The sequence below is a fragment of the Gadus morhua genome, chromosome 7 (assembly GCF_902167405.1).
Source record: "Gadus morhua chromosome 7, gadMor3.0, whole genome shotgun sequence".
NCBI lineage: Eukaryota > Metazoa > Chordata > Actinopteri > Gadiformes > Gadidae > Gadus > Gadus morhua.
In genome coordinates, this window is record NC_044054.1 from 6,287,739 (window position 1) to 6,305,565 (window position 17,827).

Genomic DNA, 17,827 nt, shown 5'->3' on the forward strand with positions numbered 1-17,827 from the left:
ACACTTGAAAATGCCAAGGGTGGTAGAGGACTTAATATGGGGTGGAAGGAGATTCCATAGATAGGGACCAGTAACAGAGTTTGTGGTTTTGAAAAGTTCGAAGAAAAGTTGCATGATTTTTGTAATCATGGCTCTCACGTTTAAATTTGACATTCAGGGTGTTAAGCGGATGGTATTATCCTAAGCGACTTACAATAATTATATTTGTTAGCAGAAAGAGAAGCAACAATATATCTCTGTCGGTACAGTATGGATGTTCATAGAACCAAGTGCCAAGCATAAAATATCAACGGGTTAACCCATTCCCCGTAGACAACAAAGATAGTTCGGATAAGACAATTTTTAAGCGCCAGGATGTACAACACAACGAAATTCTTGGGACAAATATTGGAGTATACTCCAAATGGCATTTATACAGCGATTTTCTAGCCAGTTGCCACTCAAAGTGCTTTATAATATTGCCTAACATTCACCCAATCATACACACATTCACACACCGACGGTGGAGTCGACCACGCTAGGCGATAGCCAGCTCATCAGGAGCAGTCAGGGTGTGGTGCCTCCTGAGGAGCTAGGAGGGGCCGGGGAATCGAACTAGCAACCTTCCAGTTAAAAGCCATCGTGTGTTACCAGATATATGTTAAACATTTCTATTTGCTCCTCCCTCAGCTGTACCTGGGCGTGGTGCTCTCAGCTGTGGTCATCATCACCGGCTGCTTCTCCTACTACCAGGAGGCCAAGAGCTCCAAGATCATGGACTCCTTCAAGAACCTGGTGCCTCAGGTGAGGCCTTTAGGAACAACCTTGGACCGGAGGGAGAGGAGGGATGGAGGGGTAGAGGGAGAGAAAGAGAGAGATTCACCTTGAGACTAGGGAGAGAGAGGGAGATTGTTCTTGAGAATAGGGAGGTTAAGGGGAGGGAGGGGGGGAGAGAGAGATTCCTTGAGACTGCAGACTGGGGAGGAATGGGAGATTCCTAGGGGAGAGGGAGAGAGGGAGGGAGAAAGAGAGAGTGAGAGACCTTGATCTGTAACCTACCTGCCGTCCCTCCACAGCAAGCCCTGGTGGTCCGTGACGGAGAGAAGAGCTGTATCAACGCGGAGGAGGTGGTGGTGGGCGACCTGGTGGAGGTGAAGGGTGGAGACAGGATCCCTGCTGACCTGCGAATCATCTCCGCCCACGGGTGCAAGGTGAGGGAAGAGCCGGCAGTGATAGGTTTTTTGTGTCGTTTTTGGTTTTGTTGTCGCTTTGACCGTGGTCTGGTCAAGACTAGAATAGATGCTTCATTGTTGGCAATGAAGCATCTATGCTAGTCGAACATACCGTTTCATTCTGAAAATGTTTCTATCTGTTGTTTTGGCGGGAAATGGACTGAAATTGGTCTAACATGTAAAAACGGACAAAGGGGCCGGGGGAAGACCAAGACGCAGCCGCGCAGATGTCTTCCACCGAAACGCCCTTGAATAGAGCCGTTGTAGCGGCCACGCTCCGTGTGGAGTGAGCTTTAACGCCCAACGGTGGCGCCAAGCCCTGCCGAGAGTAGGCTAGGCAAACACCCTCACATACCCAGCGAGAAAACCGCTGCTTAGAGAGAGCGCGGCCCCTGCTAGCGTCGCTATAACACACAAACAACTGTTGTGTGGAGCGGAACGCTGCAGAGCGATTCACGTACATAGCCAACGCCTGAACCGGGCACAGGAGATGCAACTCCGCCTCCGCCTCACTAGAATGAGGCGGGGGGTGAAAAGCCTTAAGCACAATATCCCTCGACCGAAAAGAACAATTAATGTTCTTCGGGAGGAACGCAGGATTAGGTCTGAGCAACGCGAAGGAGCTGTCCTCGTTTAGCAACAAGCAACTCGGGCTGACAGACAGAGCGGTTAGCTCACCGGCCCGCTTGGCAGAAACCAAGGCCAACAAGAGCGCCGTCTTAAATGACAAGGCATCCAAAGGGGCCTGGGAGAGAGGCTCGAAAGGATCCCTGGACAATCCGCGCAACACGGTGGGGAGATCCCAGCGTGGTGTAAGCACACGTGAAACAGGCCTAACCCGTCTAGCCCCACGCAAGAATCTCTTGACCAGTGGATGGCTGAAGATCGGTCCACCGTCACAGCCTGCATGGCCAGCCGAAACGGCTGCCGCATAGACCTTGATAGTGGAGAAGGCCAAACCTTTTTCCAATAAGTTTTGCAGAAACGAAAGCACGCTTCCCACCTCGCATTGAGATGGGACAGCGTGGTTCGTCTCACACCAATTAGAGAAGGCGCATCACTTTGATCCGTCTTTGAACCGTCTCAGGCAAACCTTTGCCCTGCAGGATCAACCTCTCAGGAGCCAAACCAACAGCCGTCCCGAGACATCGGGCGGGTGGTGCACCGTCCCGTGGGCCTGTGAAAGCGCATCCGGCCTGAATGGTACTGGCCAAGGCGCCGACCGCGAGAGCGCGGCCAGCTCTGGAAACCAAAGAGCTGAACGGTTCTCCGGGGCCACTAATATCAGGGACAGTCTCTCCTGTCTGACCCGTTCCAGAAGAGGAAGGATCAGCTGGAGCGGGGGAAACGCATACAAGAGAGCCCGCGGCCAAGGTGTGTGTGCCAACGCATCTACCCCCAACGGGGGAAGATCCCGAGGGCTGAGGGAGAACCACCACCTGCAGTGCGTGTTCTCCCGGGACGCGAAGAGGTCCACCTGCGCTGTCCCGAACCGTCCCGATGTCGGGATGTAACCGCCACTCGTCTCGGCGGGGACCGCCTCGAGACATGAGGTCCGCCCCAAAGTTCTGGGCGCCCGCGATATGCAGGGCTCTCAGACTGCGGAGATACTGATGAGATACTGATGAAAGGAGGGTCCTTTCCAATATTCCAGGTCTGGCGACACCGAACGGGGGACGAGGAGCACCCTGAGCTTGTGTCGCCTGGGGTCCAACCGTTGGCGAGCAAACCACCGCTGGAGTCTGCGCATAAAAAGCAGACCCAGGGGGACCACGGGGTGGGCAGCTGCCATCAGCCCCAACAGGCGCATGGTGGACAGTGCGGTCACGTTTCTGCGAACGTGAAAACGGGAGAGCGCCGACAGGATGGCGTCTCGCCGAGGAGGCGAAAGCATCGCAGTCATGGTGGCTGAATCTAGGCAAAGCCCCAAGTAGACTGTCTGCCGGCTGGGGAGCGGGGAGTTCTTCTCCCAGTTGATGGCAAAACCGAGGAAGGAGAGATGGTTTATCACCAACATGGTGTCCCTTCTCGCGGTCTCTTCTGAGTTGCTCAGAATAAGCAGATCGTCTAGGTAGCAGAGAATCCTCTTCTCCTGACGTCTGAGCGGTTCCAACGCCGTCTCCACACACTTCGAGAAGGTGCGCGGAGCCAGGGAATAGCCGAACGGCAGACACTGGTACTCGTACGCCATCCCCATAAAGGCAAAGCGGAGAAACTTCCTGTGCGCCTGCCGAACAGGGACGTGGAAGTAAGCATCCTTGAGATCCAGGGATGTGAACCAATCGTCCTCTCTCACACACCGGAACAATGCTCCGTCAGTATCCACGGGCTCGTGCAACGAGTCTCTGATCCATCCACGAGGCTCCAAGGGACGCCGCTTCTTAGAAGCAGGTGAACCAGAGGCCATGTGAACACGCCGTCCGACCGCCACCCTACAGCCACCGGGCTGAGAGGGGGAAAGAGGCAACACGGAGGAGCGCACCACAAGCGTAGGACGCAGGTGGCCTGGGGATTATCGCTCTTTAGGTACCATGTACTGCCATTCGGCCGAACGGTCTTTACTCTTTTCTTTAATAGGGAAAGAAAAAGTAGGAGCAAGCGTCCGGAACTTCCCGGTCCGTGGCGCTGCTGCTCTCCCCGTGCGCGGCGGCTGCGGCTGCTGCACCGGGGCTGGAGTCGGAGGCGGCCCCATGGAACGCTGGGACCGGCCTAGACCCCGCTTCCTCTCAGCCTGCTGGCGGGAGGAGCCCGTGAGAATCGTCCCGAACCGGGAACGATTCTCACGGACTGACTGCTGGTGCGCGAGCACCTCGGGGAACCTGGGACCAAATTGGCCATCCGGCGCTAGTGGACCCTGGACGAGGCTGGCCCGCTCTCGTTCCGGCATCGCAGTGTGGGAGAGCCATATGACCCTTTGAATCATGGTAGCCCACGCCGTATGCTGGCCGGCCGAAACGGCTATCGGCTGGCATAACTGGAGGATGGCGCTGGAAAAGCAGGAAACCGCCAGCCGTCTCGCGGCTTCCTCCGGGCCGTAGGCCTCCCTGTCAGCCGACAAGGAGACCATGGCAGAGGAGAGCAGGGCGATGTTGTTGACCGCCGCCGCGGATTAAGAGGCACAAACGAACACCCTGTCCGTTGGGCCGACAATCTGCTTCTGGAGGAGGTCGGGGGGCAGCGGCTTTTCGTTAAGGAGCCATCCGGCGCCCGGACAGAGAAGCGCTGCCAGGGGAGGCTCCAGACGGATCCCCCTCGCCTGAGTATCGGCCCACCCCTCCACGTTGGTGAAATCCGTGTAGGATCTTACCGGAGCCTTCAGGGTCGAAGGGTCCTCACCGGCAGCAATAAACAAGTGCTGCAAAGGCGGGAACAAGGGGCACTGGGTAACCCGCCGGGAAAAAGATGGGGTGCAAAAGCACTCGCCCTGCATATCGTCAGATACGGGGGCGAGAGGCGGGGCCGGCATGGGAATCCCTTTGATGGCCGCCGCCTCACCCATGATCTCCCGGAAGAGATCGGTCATCCGGCGCGGACCCTCGTGTTGTATGACGGTGGCGGTTGTAACCCGAGAGCGGGAAAAACCGGACGCCGAGTCGCCGAAGACGTCATCCAGGGAGGCGTCGATGATGCCATCGTCGACGTCAGGTCCGAACAGGTCGATGGCGTCAGCCATTTCCACCGCAGGGGAAAAGAAGAGATGCCTGGAGAGGATCCCCTCTTCAGGCAGCTCCCGGCAGGCGACACAGGAGACGGGGGCCGCCATAGCAGCCGCGGCGTGATCGGCGCCGAGGCACCAAAAGCACGCCAAGTGCCCGTCACCCGGTGCCAGGGAGGCGGGACAGGAGGCGCATAGGAGTCCTGAAAAGGACCTAGCTCTAGGAGCGCTCTCAGGTGGCCCTGAAAAGGGCCGTTTGTCCGCGGCCTCGCCCGAGCCGCTGCCACCGGCTTGGGAGATCCGTGTTGAAGTTCTCATCTTCTTAATAGTAGTTCTCAATTTCTCGCTGCTAAGCACAAGTGCTGAAAGAAAAGGGAGGATGAGCGACGGTATACACCGCCTTATATAGACACGATACCGTGGGAAATGTGGGCGGTGCCCACGCTGATAGGTGCATAGTTTGAATTTTCAGCGTGCGCAGGCGCGCGCACGGGACAAGCCCATAAGGCGAAGCCTAGACGGCGTAGCCTACATGAAATAGAACGGCGCATTCTGAAGGGACTGAAACAGAGCGGAATAGCGGTATTTTTTTCCCTAAAAGCTATTTCCAGCAAACAGCTTCAAAAAAATGTTTTGCAGAACTCTAACTATGTTTACTTGCGCGTCGGTGTACTGATCGCCCTGTCGGGTCTTATTTTCACGATAATGACCAGTGTTCTATACATTATCCCTTACATAATAAGTCTTTCAGTAATGAGCCAAATGCAATAAATTGGATCAGTTCTGATAGTTTTAAACGCTTTAGGTCCAATGACATGCCAACAGGTGTGAGTATATGATCAGCCCTTACAAGCAGTTTTGGAAATCTGCCCCTTATGACATCAAAAGCAGGCGTGTCCACCTAGATGTATGCTGGATAGATCAGCCTACCCAGTGGACTGTAGCAAACGTTGCTCATCTATCCGTCACTCATCTAGGGTGATGCGCCCACCTGTGATGTCATAAGAGGCCTGTAACGGCTAATCGCACCAGAACTGGGGGCGTGTCATGGGAGCTTTAAAGGCGTATTGTGTACGTACACGTTAGCATGCTTATGAGCTGATCGATGTTGTGACTCAGGTGGACAACTCGTCTCTGACCGGAGAGTCTGAGCCGCAGTCCCGTACTCCGGACTTCTCCAACGACAACCCCCTGGAGACCAGGAATATTGCTTTCTTCTCAACCAACTGTGTTGAAGGTAGGAGGAGGGAAGCCACCACCACCGGTTGAAGAACCCCCAAAAACGCAATGAACTGGGGCAAAATGGCTGACAAGGGTTGCTAATGCTAAGCTGCCTTAAGGAAAATCCCGAAATGAAAGTCGAACAAGAAATGAAAGAAAACTGTAATGAATATTAATTAGCTTTTTATCATTAGTTTAATCAGTTACACTTCGGAGTATAATGTGGGAACGTAATTTATTATTTTCCTGGTTAGCGTAGAAGGTTAGCTCTGGTTCAAGAAAGTTTTTTTACTGTAATGTTTGTATGTTGTATGTTATGAAAATATATTGCATGAGTACAAAAGAAAGAATCTCTTTCTCTTTTTCTATTTCTTTCCTTCTCTTTTTCTTTCTTTTCTTTCTCTCTTCTCTTCTCTTATCTTTCTTTTCTATCTTTCTCTTTCAACATGTATACGAGTGAATTGACGATAGCTAAAAATAAATAAATAAAACTTTTCACAATAAAAGCCAAACATGTCCGCGCAACCAAAGGAAAGACTAAACAAACACAAAATATCGTTTGTTTAGTTTAGCAACTAGAACTAGCAAATAGAACTAGCAACCATCGGGTTACCAGTCAACTGGCTCTACATCCTGATGCTTAAAACTCTGACACCTGGTAACGCAGTCCCAACTTCTTCATACTGTCGCTCTAGTCTTTTACCCTACTCTCATACCCCAAGGTACGGCGCGCGGTGTGGTGATCAGCACGGGCGACCGCACGGTCATGGGCCGCATCGCCACACTGGCCTCTGGCTTGGAGGTCGGGCGCACTCCCATCTCTATCGAGATCGAGCACTTCATCCACATCATCACGGGCGTGGCCGTGTTCCTGGGCATGTCCTTCTTCATTCTCTCCCTCATCCTCGGGTATTCCTGGCTGGAGGCCGTCATCTTCCTCATCGGCATCATCGTGGCCAACGTTCCTGAGGGACTGCTGGCTACCGTCACCGTGAGTTCAGAGACAGGTTTTACCCTAAACCACCACTAGGTGGTGTACGTCAGTGATGGTCAATTGGCATATCCGATTAGTTGAAGTACGCGTTCATGTGGCCCTCTGATGGTAATGATGAAAAATGTTGCCCCTCTTTATTATGAAAGTTGCCCATCCCTGGTGTATGTGATGCTTTGCTGCCTCCAGGGTCCACAATTCAATTTATAGAGGTTGACTTTTAAACCAGAGTGGAGAGGCTTTGCTAATGTTAACATTATCAATAATAATGCATTTAATTTGAAGGTGCCTTTCTCTGCACGCAAGGAAACCGTCCAAAGATGCACAAAAGTCATTATGACATTATGCTATGCGTCACATTAGCGACGTTGAAAATAGGGGAAAGTTAGCGACGTTAGAAAATATCGGAACATTAGCAACGTTAGAAAACACCATAAAATTACTGGTGTTTGAAAACGTGAACGTTAGCTTCGTTGGAAAAAAGTGGAACATTAGTGGAGTTAGAAAATAGCAGAACATTAGTAGCGATAGAACTTGCCCAATTTTGACATGACTACTGACGCGAGGGTTTGTCATCGCTAGGTATGCCTGACTCTGACCGCCAAGCGCATGGCCAAGAAGAACTGCCTGGTGAAGAACCTTGAGGCTGTGGAGACCCTGGGCTCCACCTCCACCATCTGCTCCGACAAGACTGGCACCCTGACCCAGAACCGGATGACCGTGGCCCACATGTGGTTCGACAACCAGATCCACGAGGCGGACACCACCGAGAACCAGAGCGGCACCTCCTTCGACAAGAGCAGTGCCTCCTGGGGTGCGTTGGCGAGGATCGCCGGGCTGTGCAACCGCGCGGTGTTCCTTGCGGAGCAGTCCAACGTGGCCATCCTCAAGGTAGAGTCATTAGGGTTTTAACGTGGGTTTGAATTCCTTGCGTCAACAGACGACGAGTCGGCTCGCCTGATACGACCTTGCTACGACCAATATTAGTTAGCTAGCTGGCTAGGAGTAGCTAGGGCATTGAACCTGCAACTCAAAGGCACCGTGTTGAATCCAATCGTCTGTCTAGTTAACTGGTTAACATCTGTCGAGTTAACTGACCAACGTCTGTCTAGTTAGCTGGCTAGCATCTTTCTAGTTAGCTGGCTAGCGTCTGTCTAGTTAGCTGGGTAGCGTCTGTCTAGTTAGCTGGATAGCGTCGGTCTAGTTAGCTGGCTAGCGTCGGTCTAGTTAGCTGGCTAGCGTCTGTCTAGTTAGCTGGCTAGCGTCTGTCTAGTTAGCTGGCTAGCGTCTGTCTAGTTAGCTGGCTAGCGTCTGTCTAGTTAGCTGGCTAGCGTCTTTCTAGTAAGCTGGCTAGCGTCAGTCTAGTTAGCTGTCTAGTATCTGTTAGCTGGCTAACGTCTGTTAGCTAGCCCCTACCGGCACCTAACGACACGCATCCAAATCCACTGCAAGGCGCTTTCCCACCACTGCAGTGGCTTGACGCTGAATGTAATTCCGATCACTTGTAATTCCGATCTCTCGTCCGCCCTCAGAGAGACGTGGCCGGAGATGCCTCGGAGTCGGCCCTGCTGAAGTGTATCGAACTGTGCTGCGGATCGGTCAACGAGATGAGGGACAAGAACCTTAAGATCGCCGAGATACCCTTCAACTCCACCAACAAGTACCAGGTAACGTAGCCACCAGGAGGCGCCATGGTGGGGACAAAGGGTTGCTTTCAATTTCAATTTTATTTGAAAGGGACCCTGTGCCAATAAAACATAAATGTAACCATTTGCTGCGTCCCACTAGAGATAGCAAATTTACAAACATTACTCAACAACATGTGACAAATGGCAATGTATCGCATGTGACATATCCCTCACAGGCCTATGTATAATTTTTGCCAGGGCTGCGTGATTATGGAAAACATCGTTATCAAGATTATTTTGGTCAATATTCAAATCACGATTTCTTCAAACGATTATCTTTGCGATTGAAAACATGACCCGTTTATTCTGCATTTCGCGCCAAAAAAACATGCAAGGAAAAAGATGAAATGAGCAATAATTAATAATAAAAGAAAATGTTGAAACAAGTGGACTAATACAATTCAGAATTCCGATATCTGATCTTTCCGTCGGCCCGGCTTTTCTCTACCCCCCGTAGCTCTCCATCCATCACAACGACACGCCGGGCGAGACCAGCCACCTGCTGGTGATGAAGGGCGCCCCAGAGAGGATCCTGGACCGCTGCTCCACCATCCTGATCCAGGGGAAGGAGGCTCCCCTCGATGAGGAGATGAAGGAGTCCTTTCAGAACGCCTACCTGGAACTGGGAGGACTGGGAGAGAGAGTGCTGGGTAATACTCAAGACTCACCTGTCAGAGTTCACTTAGACTCTGCATAGCCACCCCTTCCCACTCCTTCTACTTATGGTATGGTTGTACGTCCTGGAACTTAATGTACTCACTTATTGTATGTCGTACTTATTTATAGTACTTAGTTGTGTAACGTCTTATCCTAGCTATCTGTGTTGTATACAGGGAATGGGTTACCCTAGTGATTGTTATTGCTTTGCACTTGGTTCTATGAACATCCTTACTGTACCGACAGAGATATATTGTTGTTTCTTTCTTCTGACAAATGTACTTATTGGAACCATAAATGAGCCTTTAGTCTGACACGAGACCTCTCGACTCCTTCCTCCTCCTCGTATCTCCAGGCTTCTGCCACTACAACCTCCCAGACGAGCAGTTTCCAAAGGACTTCACCTTCGACACTGAGGAGGTGAACTTCCCCACGGACAACCTCTGCTTTGTGGGCATCATGTCCATGATCGACCCCCCTCGGGCCGCTGTCCCAGACGCCGTGGGCAAGTGCAGGAGCGCCGGCATCAAGGTAAGACCCCATGAGTTTGTCGGATTTAGTCACTGACTTAAGCCGTTTTTGATTGCGACTTACGTTCAAAAGACCTTTATCCAAGTTTTTTTTTCAAATTGATTTGAAAGAAAAACAGACATAATTCGAAAAAATCACTGGTGTCCGACATTACATCTCGATAACGGAATTGTAGACTGACCTTTGCGTTCTACTTCCTCAGGTCATCATGGTGACTGGAGATCACCCAATCACAGCCAAGGCCATTGCCAAGGGTGTCGGCATCATCTCTGAGGGCAACGAGACCGTGGAGGACATCGCCGCTCGCCTGAACATCCCAGTCAATGAAGTGAACCCAAGGTGAGGAATTACAGAACCATACCTTTGGGTGGACCTCAGGGCTACGTTCTCGGTCTCCTTCAGGTTAAGTTTTTGTTATTTCGATCCCCGGCTCCTACTCGTAGCTGAGTGTCAAGGTGTCCCTGAGCAAGGCACCTCACCCTGACTGCTCCCTTACGGAAGGTTGCTAGTTCGATCCCCGTCACCTCCTCCCAGCTCAGTGTTGAGGTATCCCTGATACATTTGAGTGTCGAGGCGTCACATCTGTCCCATTTTTAACGTCTCTCGCCCCCCACCAAACCTCCAGGGACGCCAAGGCCTGTGTGGTCCACGGCGGAGACCTCAAGGACCTTAGCCCGGAGCAGCTAGACGACATCCTCCGGTACCACACAGAGATCGTGTTTGCCCGGACCTCACCCCAGCAGAAGCTCATCATCGTGGAGGGCTGCCAGAGACAGGTATGCACGCACTCATCAGAGACAGGTACACACATGCACCCACGCACACGCCAGAGAAAGGTAAACTCCCCCAAGTATTGGACCACCTAGCTCTTTCGGTATCTCTCGTTCTCCCTCCCCCACTTTCGAATGAATTCCCCTATTCTCCCTCCCCCATGCAGGGAGCCATCGTCGCGGTAACGGGAGACGGAGTCAATGACTCCCCGGCCTTGAAGAAGGCCGATATCGGAGTTGCCATGGGGATCGCCGGCTCGGACGTCTCCAAGCAGGCGGCCGACATGATCCTCCTGGACGACAACTTTGCCTCCATCGTCACCGGGGTGGAAGAGGGTGAGTCCGGCCGTCTGATAATTCGGGGAAGCGCTGTCTTTTTATTGGACGAGGTTGTTGAACGACGTCCTAAATCTTTTGTCCGTTCGTTCAGGTCGTCTAATTTTTGACAATCTCAAGAAGTCCATCGCCTACACCCTGACCAGCAACATCCCCGAGATCACGCCCTTCCTCCTCTTCATTATCGCCAACATCCCCCTGCCCCTGGGCACGGTCACCATCCTCTGCATTGACCTGGGAACAGACATGGTGAGAAACTGAGTTATCTTACGCACTTATTGGATGTCGTACTTAGTTATAGTACTTGGTTGTGTAGCGTATTATCCTAACTATCTTTGAGGTATACGGTGAATGGGTTAACCTAGTGATTGTAAGTGCTTGGCACTTGGTTCTATAAACATCCTTACTGTACTACAGTGATATATTGTTGTTTCTCTTTCTACTAACAAGTGTACTTATTGTAAGTCGCTTTGGGGAAAAGCTTCTCATAAATGTGAATGCAAATCTTCGGTCAGACACGGTTACGATAACGCAGTTGACGCTAGACTAGAAAGATAGATTGATAACAACTTTATTAATCCCCCAGAGAGGGAATTCCTTTGTTCCAACAGCCCAGCAGTAGTGGAAAACACAGGATAAGATGATTACAATAAAAATACAAAGTACTAGGGGTGTGACGAGATCTTGTGCCACATGAGCTCACGAGATTAAACTCGACGATATTACCCGTCGCGTTAAAAATCTGTCTCGCGAGATTTGTGAGCTATCCGAACTTCTATTTCTGCCCTGTGGGGGCAGTAATGCGCCTTTGCTACGTCTAGACTGCCAGAACCTAAAGAAGGAGAAGGAAAATTAGAAGAGGAGGGGAAGCAGGGGAAGCAGCCATAAGCTGTGTTCGAATCGTTCCCTATCAGGGATCTAGTGCATTATATAGGGTGCTCGCCATTTTGTAGTGGTGTTCGAATTCTCAGTGGTTAATTTCATGCACTATTAAAATACCCAACATTTTAATGTACATACAATGTTCCCTACATGTTACTCCCGTATACCACAATGCAATGCGGTCATGTTTTTCCGGAGGAGAAGAAGAAGCTGAATAAGCGCGAAAACGAATACATTCAATGATGGAGTCTCCGGCTTTCGTTTAGAAATGTCAACAATTTATTTGGGATTTAACAAACAATATTTAACATTCAAAATTAATCCAAAAAAAACTTGAACAAGGAAATGTAACATTCAACAACAATACAACCTCCAGCTTTCCTCATGAGTGCCCGGTTTGTTTGCATGATGTGGTTGCATCTGTCTACGTCACACAAATACCCGGCGCATTTACCGACGCAAATGACGTTTAGAAATGTTCAGCGTAGTGTCCGAATTCTCGTTTGTTCGTTCCCGAAATATTGCACTATATCATGAACACTATATAGGGAATAGTGAGTGAGTGTATAGGGAACAATTTCGAACACAGCTAAAGACAGCCAGAATGACATCGGAAAATACCCCCGCCACTTTTAAATCATTTGTTTCGCAGCATTTTTGGTACTTTGATTTGGTTTTGCACATAATATTGTTTGCACTTGAAAAAAAGAGAATTATTTAATAAAATGTATTTTATTTTAACTTTTATAAATTTTAGTTTTAGTTTCAATTTCATGCATGTAAAGAGTTTTAATGAAGCATTTCAAAATGCATGTGCAACTCGGTTAAATAAAAGTCTGTTGGTCCAGTCATATATTTGTCATCGTAGTTTTCTTAAAATCTCGTCTCGTCTCGTTCTCGTGAACCCAATATCGTGTCTCGTCTCGTCTCGTGAGCTGAGTGTATCGTCACACCCCTACAAAGTACTGATGAAATAAAGTAGATGCTAAAGTAGACGCGAAAGTAAAGACAAACAGATCAGACAACTGACTGATCAAGGTTTCTGGGATTTCCTTCCACTCAGCCATTCCTCAATGAAGAGAAGTTTTGTTTTTCCGGCGTAAGCTACTTTTATGTTTCCGATGAATTTTTCCTTTTTCATTGCCCCTTCAGGTTCCAGCCATCTCCCTGGCCTACGAGGCGGCAGAGAGTGACATCATGAAGAGACAGCCCCGAAACCCCAAGACGGACAAACTGGTAAACGAGAGGCTCATCAGCATCGCCTACGGACAGATAGGTAAACACTTTACTACACCTTGGAATTCTGGTATCCCCCCCCCATAAAAATCTGATTTTTATATATTTTATTGCCTAAGGACAAATCTGTAAATGTTTCCTTCGGTTTACCGGTCTTTAGTCAATAGCTAACTGCTATGCTAACTGCTATGTTGCTAAAATATACTGACTACACCTTTGTGGATGTGGTTGTGTATTTGTGGATGGGGTTGTGTATTTGTGTGAGTATGTGGTGTCAATTAGCATTCATGCGGTTCATTTTAAATAGAGAGGCTGCACCAAATAAGGGCTGAATACCAAATAAAGGGTGGAGGTCATCATACATGATATCCGACTGCCCCGTTCAAATGCGATTGTTTTCTGGGTCAATATTTCGGAGTAGGGTTTATAGGTTTGTTACATTAGTAAGTTATTTTGTCCTTTAACATGTCGGTTAGTAGGGGTGGGAATCTCTTGGCACCTCACGATTCGATTCGAAATCGATTCAGAGGTCAACGATTCGATTTAAAATTGATTATCGATTTTAAATCGATTTTGTAATAAAAAAAAATATTTTTTTATAATATATATTTTATTTTTTATTTTATTTTTTAACACATCCATTTTATGTTGAAATGCAAGCTGCATCGATTATTGCATTGCTCAAAAAAAATCAATAGATGAATTACCTTTTTATAAAAGAAAAAATATCTTTGTCACAAATATGAATTTCTATCGACAACACTAACCAATGCAGCTTGCATTTCAACACAATATGGAAGTAGCCTAGTTATAATGTAAATACATTAATTTTTCTTTTAAATTATTATATATTTAAGAAAAAGCTGCTCTTAGTCAAAAGCTGCTCTTAGTCAATGATAAGAATAAGACACAGACGGCAGCTTGAGCGCTCGCTGACAAGCCAGGTTTAAGGTGTGGGCGTAACACCTCACGTGCAGAAGCCCACCAAGTTGGGCTGCAACAACCATATTAGCGGCATTGTCTGTCACTAAAACTAAATCTTTGTCATTGAGATGCCATTCATCTGCTACCCTCTTTAACAATTCAGCCACGTTTGCGCCAGAGTGACTCTCATGCATTGCTCTTGTTTGGAGCACCAGTGACACGAGCTGCCAATCTTTGTCTACGAAATGCGCAGTAGGCTAATGGTAACGTAGGACACCGTGGCAATTTATGTCCATGCGTCGCAAGTTAAAGCTACCCTACCCGCTTCCCCCAAAGTGTCCAAAACTCTGGATTTGGTTTCACTGTACAGCGTGGGTACTGCTGTGTCAGTAAAGAATCGCCGAGAAGGTATTTTGTATCTAGGCTCCAGTGTTTTAACCATTTCCCGAAAACCCATGTTCTCCACCACTGAATACGGCCTTAAATCCACTGCAATAAACTTTGCAATGGATTTAGTTATCCGTTGTGCCCTCTCCGAATTCGGTGGCAGCTGTCCCAGTGCCTGTTCTATAGTCATCTGGCTGCTGGGTCTGCCATCAGGAACGGGTCCCTTTTTACCTCCCAACTCTGGGTGGTGTCGCGAAATGTGATTGTACAGGTTGGTGGTATTTCCGAAGTATTTAATCTGACTTCTACAGACCTTACATATTGTGTAGGTCTTGTCCAACTTGCCATTATTCTCATAGAATCCAAAATGCTGCCATACGGCAGTTTTCAAAGAAGCCGGTGCAGGACGTATAGGTCTAGGGCTTTCCATGGCAGACATTTTGGTGCCGCTTAAACTTTGTTTATAAACATTCAACATGTGCGTTTAGTGCGCTTGGTGCACATGCGTGTATAGCGGAGCAGAGAGGAGAGTTTTCTGTTGCGTTCTGCAGCGGGCGAACAGAATGTTGCAGCAGGCGAACTAATTTCATTTTTAAAATTCCGATTATGAACCTTTCTGAATCGAGAACGAATCGTTCTAGAGAGAATCGATTAAAATCTGAAAATCGATTTTTTTTTTCCCCCACCCCTATCGGTTAGCATGTCGTGATATATACTGAATAAAGGGTAGAGGTTCTAGAATATGATATTCGATGTGCTTGTCGATCGATGCGTTTTGTTCTCGAACCCTAATAATAATAATAATAATAATAACAATAGATTGTTTTTTTACAACGCTTTTCTAAGTACTCAAATACGCTTTACAAAAAGGAATACATAGACAGTACAGACCCTCAAACAAAAGGCAAATAAACAACACTACATCAATAGACGACACATTAAGAGAGACAGATGTCAGATGTTCTAGGTAGTCTTGAAGACATGGGTTTTAAGTTGACTTTTGAATGAAAGGAGTGTTTAAAGGTTGACTATATTAGTAAGTTAGTTCGCATACGTACGGTTCATCACGGCCGTCGTGGGTTGTTGGTTCTAAACCCCCTTCCCCCTGTGCCCTCCAGGTATGATCCAAGCCCTGGCCGGGTTCTTCACCTACTTTGTGATCCTGGCCGAGAACGGCTTCCTGCCGTCCACGCTGCTGGGGATCCGGGTCTCCTGGGACAACCGCTACTGCAACGACCTGGAGGACAGCTATGGACAGCAATGGGTACGAACTAGAACCATAACTAGTACTATAACTAGTTCAATATCCACTAGGACTACCGCTACTGCAACGACCTGGTGGACAGCTACGGCCAGCAATGGGTACAAACTAGAACTAGAACTAGTACTATAACTAGTTCAATATCCACTAGGACTACCGCTACTGCAACGAACTGGTGGACAGCTACGGCCAGCAATGGGTACAAACTAGAACTAGAACTAGTTCAATATCCACTAGGACAACCGCTACTGCAACGACCTGGTGGACAGCTACGGCCAGCAATGGGTACAAACTAGAACTATAACTAGTACTATAACTAGTTCAATATACACTAGGACTACCGCTACTGCAACGACCTGGTGGACAGCTATGGCCATCAATGGGTACTAACTAGAACTAGTACTGTATACACCTGGGGGACAGCTACGGGCAGAAATGAGTTAGTACGGCTAGGCTAACCGCAATGCTAGGCTCATGATAGGTCAAAAACGGCTACGGACAGCAATGGGTCCGTACGGCTGATTTCAGTGCTAATGTCAATGCTAAAGCTAACGCTAATGTAAACTCTAAAGGCCCATTCACACCCTACGGTAAATACGGATAGGAACCCTTTCGTCCAGTTCCGGAGTTTGTTTCATCCGTCAGTGGGTCAGCAATGGGTACTGTTTCTCCCGGAGTGCTCCGGGAGAAACAGCGATACCAACGGAATCGAGGCGGCAGTCAGCATTAAAGATTGGCCTCAATGCTGTCAATGGTAAAGCTTTGAATAAAGCTTTGCTAAATCCTTCGCAATCCTACCTTCTTTGTCGTTGCTATTACGCTACTATTCCGATCTTCGCTTCTCTCTCCAGACGTACGAGCAGAGAAAGATTGTAGAGTTTACCTGCCACACGGCCTTCTTCGCCAGCATCGTTGTGGTTCAGTGGGCTGATCTCATCGTCTGCAAGACCAGGAGGAACTCCGTCTTCCAGCAGGGCATGAAGTGAGTATGTGGGAGGGTTTTTGGGATCGCTGTCGGAATTGTCTTTTGATAGTTTTTAGGCTTTTTAATGAGATCTTAACGGCTTTAGTTTTGTAGATGCGGTTTTAATTTTAATTACCCCTTGTGGTTCTGCATTTCCGATATATCCGGAAAATATAATGTATAATATCAAAATATCATTTGCTTTCAAAATATATTTTTTATCGTTTTGAGGTTTTTTGAGGGGTCTGAGATTTTAAATGACTTGAAATTTGTAGCTGCCGTTTTTCTTTTTTTTCTAAACAAACAAATTCGGAAAAGTCTTGGTAAATCCGGCGGGTGCCTTTTTGGTTTCTCACTGAGCTGCCTCCTTCTCCTACAGGAACAAGATCCTGATCTTCGGACTGTTCGAGGAGACTGCCCTGGCCGCCTTCCTGTCCTACTGCCCGGGGATGGACGTAGCACTCAGGATGTACCCCCTCAAGTGAGACTCCCTCGCTCATTCCTTCATTCACTCAATCATTTTGTGACTGAGACTCACTCACTCACTCACTCACTCACTATGACTGACGGTTTCACTCACTCACTATATGACTGATAGTTTCCCTCACATCGGACGGACTCACTCACTCGAATGACTTTACCTCACTCGCTCACTCTCTCTATGACTGACACTCGTTCACTCACTCACCCTATGACTGACACTCACTCACTCTATGACTGACACTCACTCTGTGACTGACACTTACTCACTCATAGATTCTCTCACTCACTCACTCTGTGACTGTCACTCACTCACTCAGGGGTGATGTGGGGGGGGGGTTGTGTTCAGGTCTGTGTGGGTGTCTGGTTCCGGGCATAGCTGACCCCCCTGTGTGTGTGTTGTGTGTTTTTGACGTCCCCCCCCGTCCCCCCCACAGGCCCAACTGGTGGTTCTGCGCGTTCCCCTACTCCCTGCTCATCTTCATCTACGACGAGATCCGCAAGCTCATCCTCCGACGCAGCCCAGGGGGTGAGGATGGCGTCTGTGGTCTATAGTCTATCTGTCTCTCTCTCGGTCGCTCTCCGTCGCTCTCTCTCTCCGTCGCTCTCTCTGCGTCGTTCCTCATTGTCTCT

General features: G+C 48.8%; 1 protein-coding gene across 1 annotated transcript in view; it reads left to right on the plus strand.

Moving 5' to 3' along the window:
- Window positions 1-17,827, plus strand: part of atp1a1a.1 (ATPase Na+/K+ transporting subunit alpha 1a, tandem duplicate 1) — a 29,316-nt gene that overhangs the window by 10,037 nt on the left and 1,452 nt on the right. Inside the window, exons 6-22 of the mRNA XM_030362573.1 lie at window positions 670-783; window positions 1,056-1,190; window positions 5,986-6,103; window positions 6,810-7,078; window positions 7,661-7,969; window positions 8,611-8,745; window positions 9,224-9,416; window positions 9,779-9,954; window positions 10,157-10,293; window positions 10,580-10,730; window positions 10,892-11,060; window positions 11,155-11,309; window positions 13,095-13,218; window positions 15,608-15,753; window positions 16,602-16,732; window positions 17,094-17,195; window positions 17,632-17,723. Of these exons, the coding sequence (XP_030218433.1) occupies window positions 670-783; window positions 1,056-1,190; window positions 5,986-6,103; window positions 6,810-7,078; window positions 7,661-7,969; window positions 8,611-8,745; window positions 9,224-9,416; window positions 9,779-9,954; window positions 10,157-10,293; window positions 10,580-10,730; window positions 10,892-11,060; window positions 11,155-11,309; window positions 13,095-13,218; window positions 15,608-15,753; window positions 16,602-16,732; window positions 17,094-17,195; window positions 17,632-17,723 (2,656 nt within the window). The remainder of the gene's footprint in view (window positions 1-669; window positions 784-1,055; window positions 1,191-5,985; window positions 6,104-6,809; window positions 7,079-7,660; window positions 7,970-8,610; window positions 8,746-9,223; window positions 9,417-9,778; window positions 9,955-10,156; window positions 10,294-10,579; window positions 10,731-10,891; window positions 11,061-11,154; window positions 11,310-13,094; window positions 13,219-15,607; window positions 15,754-16,601; window positions 16,733-17,093; window positions 17,196-17,631; window positions 17,724-17,827) is intronic.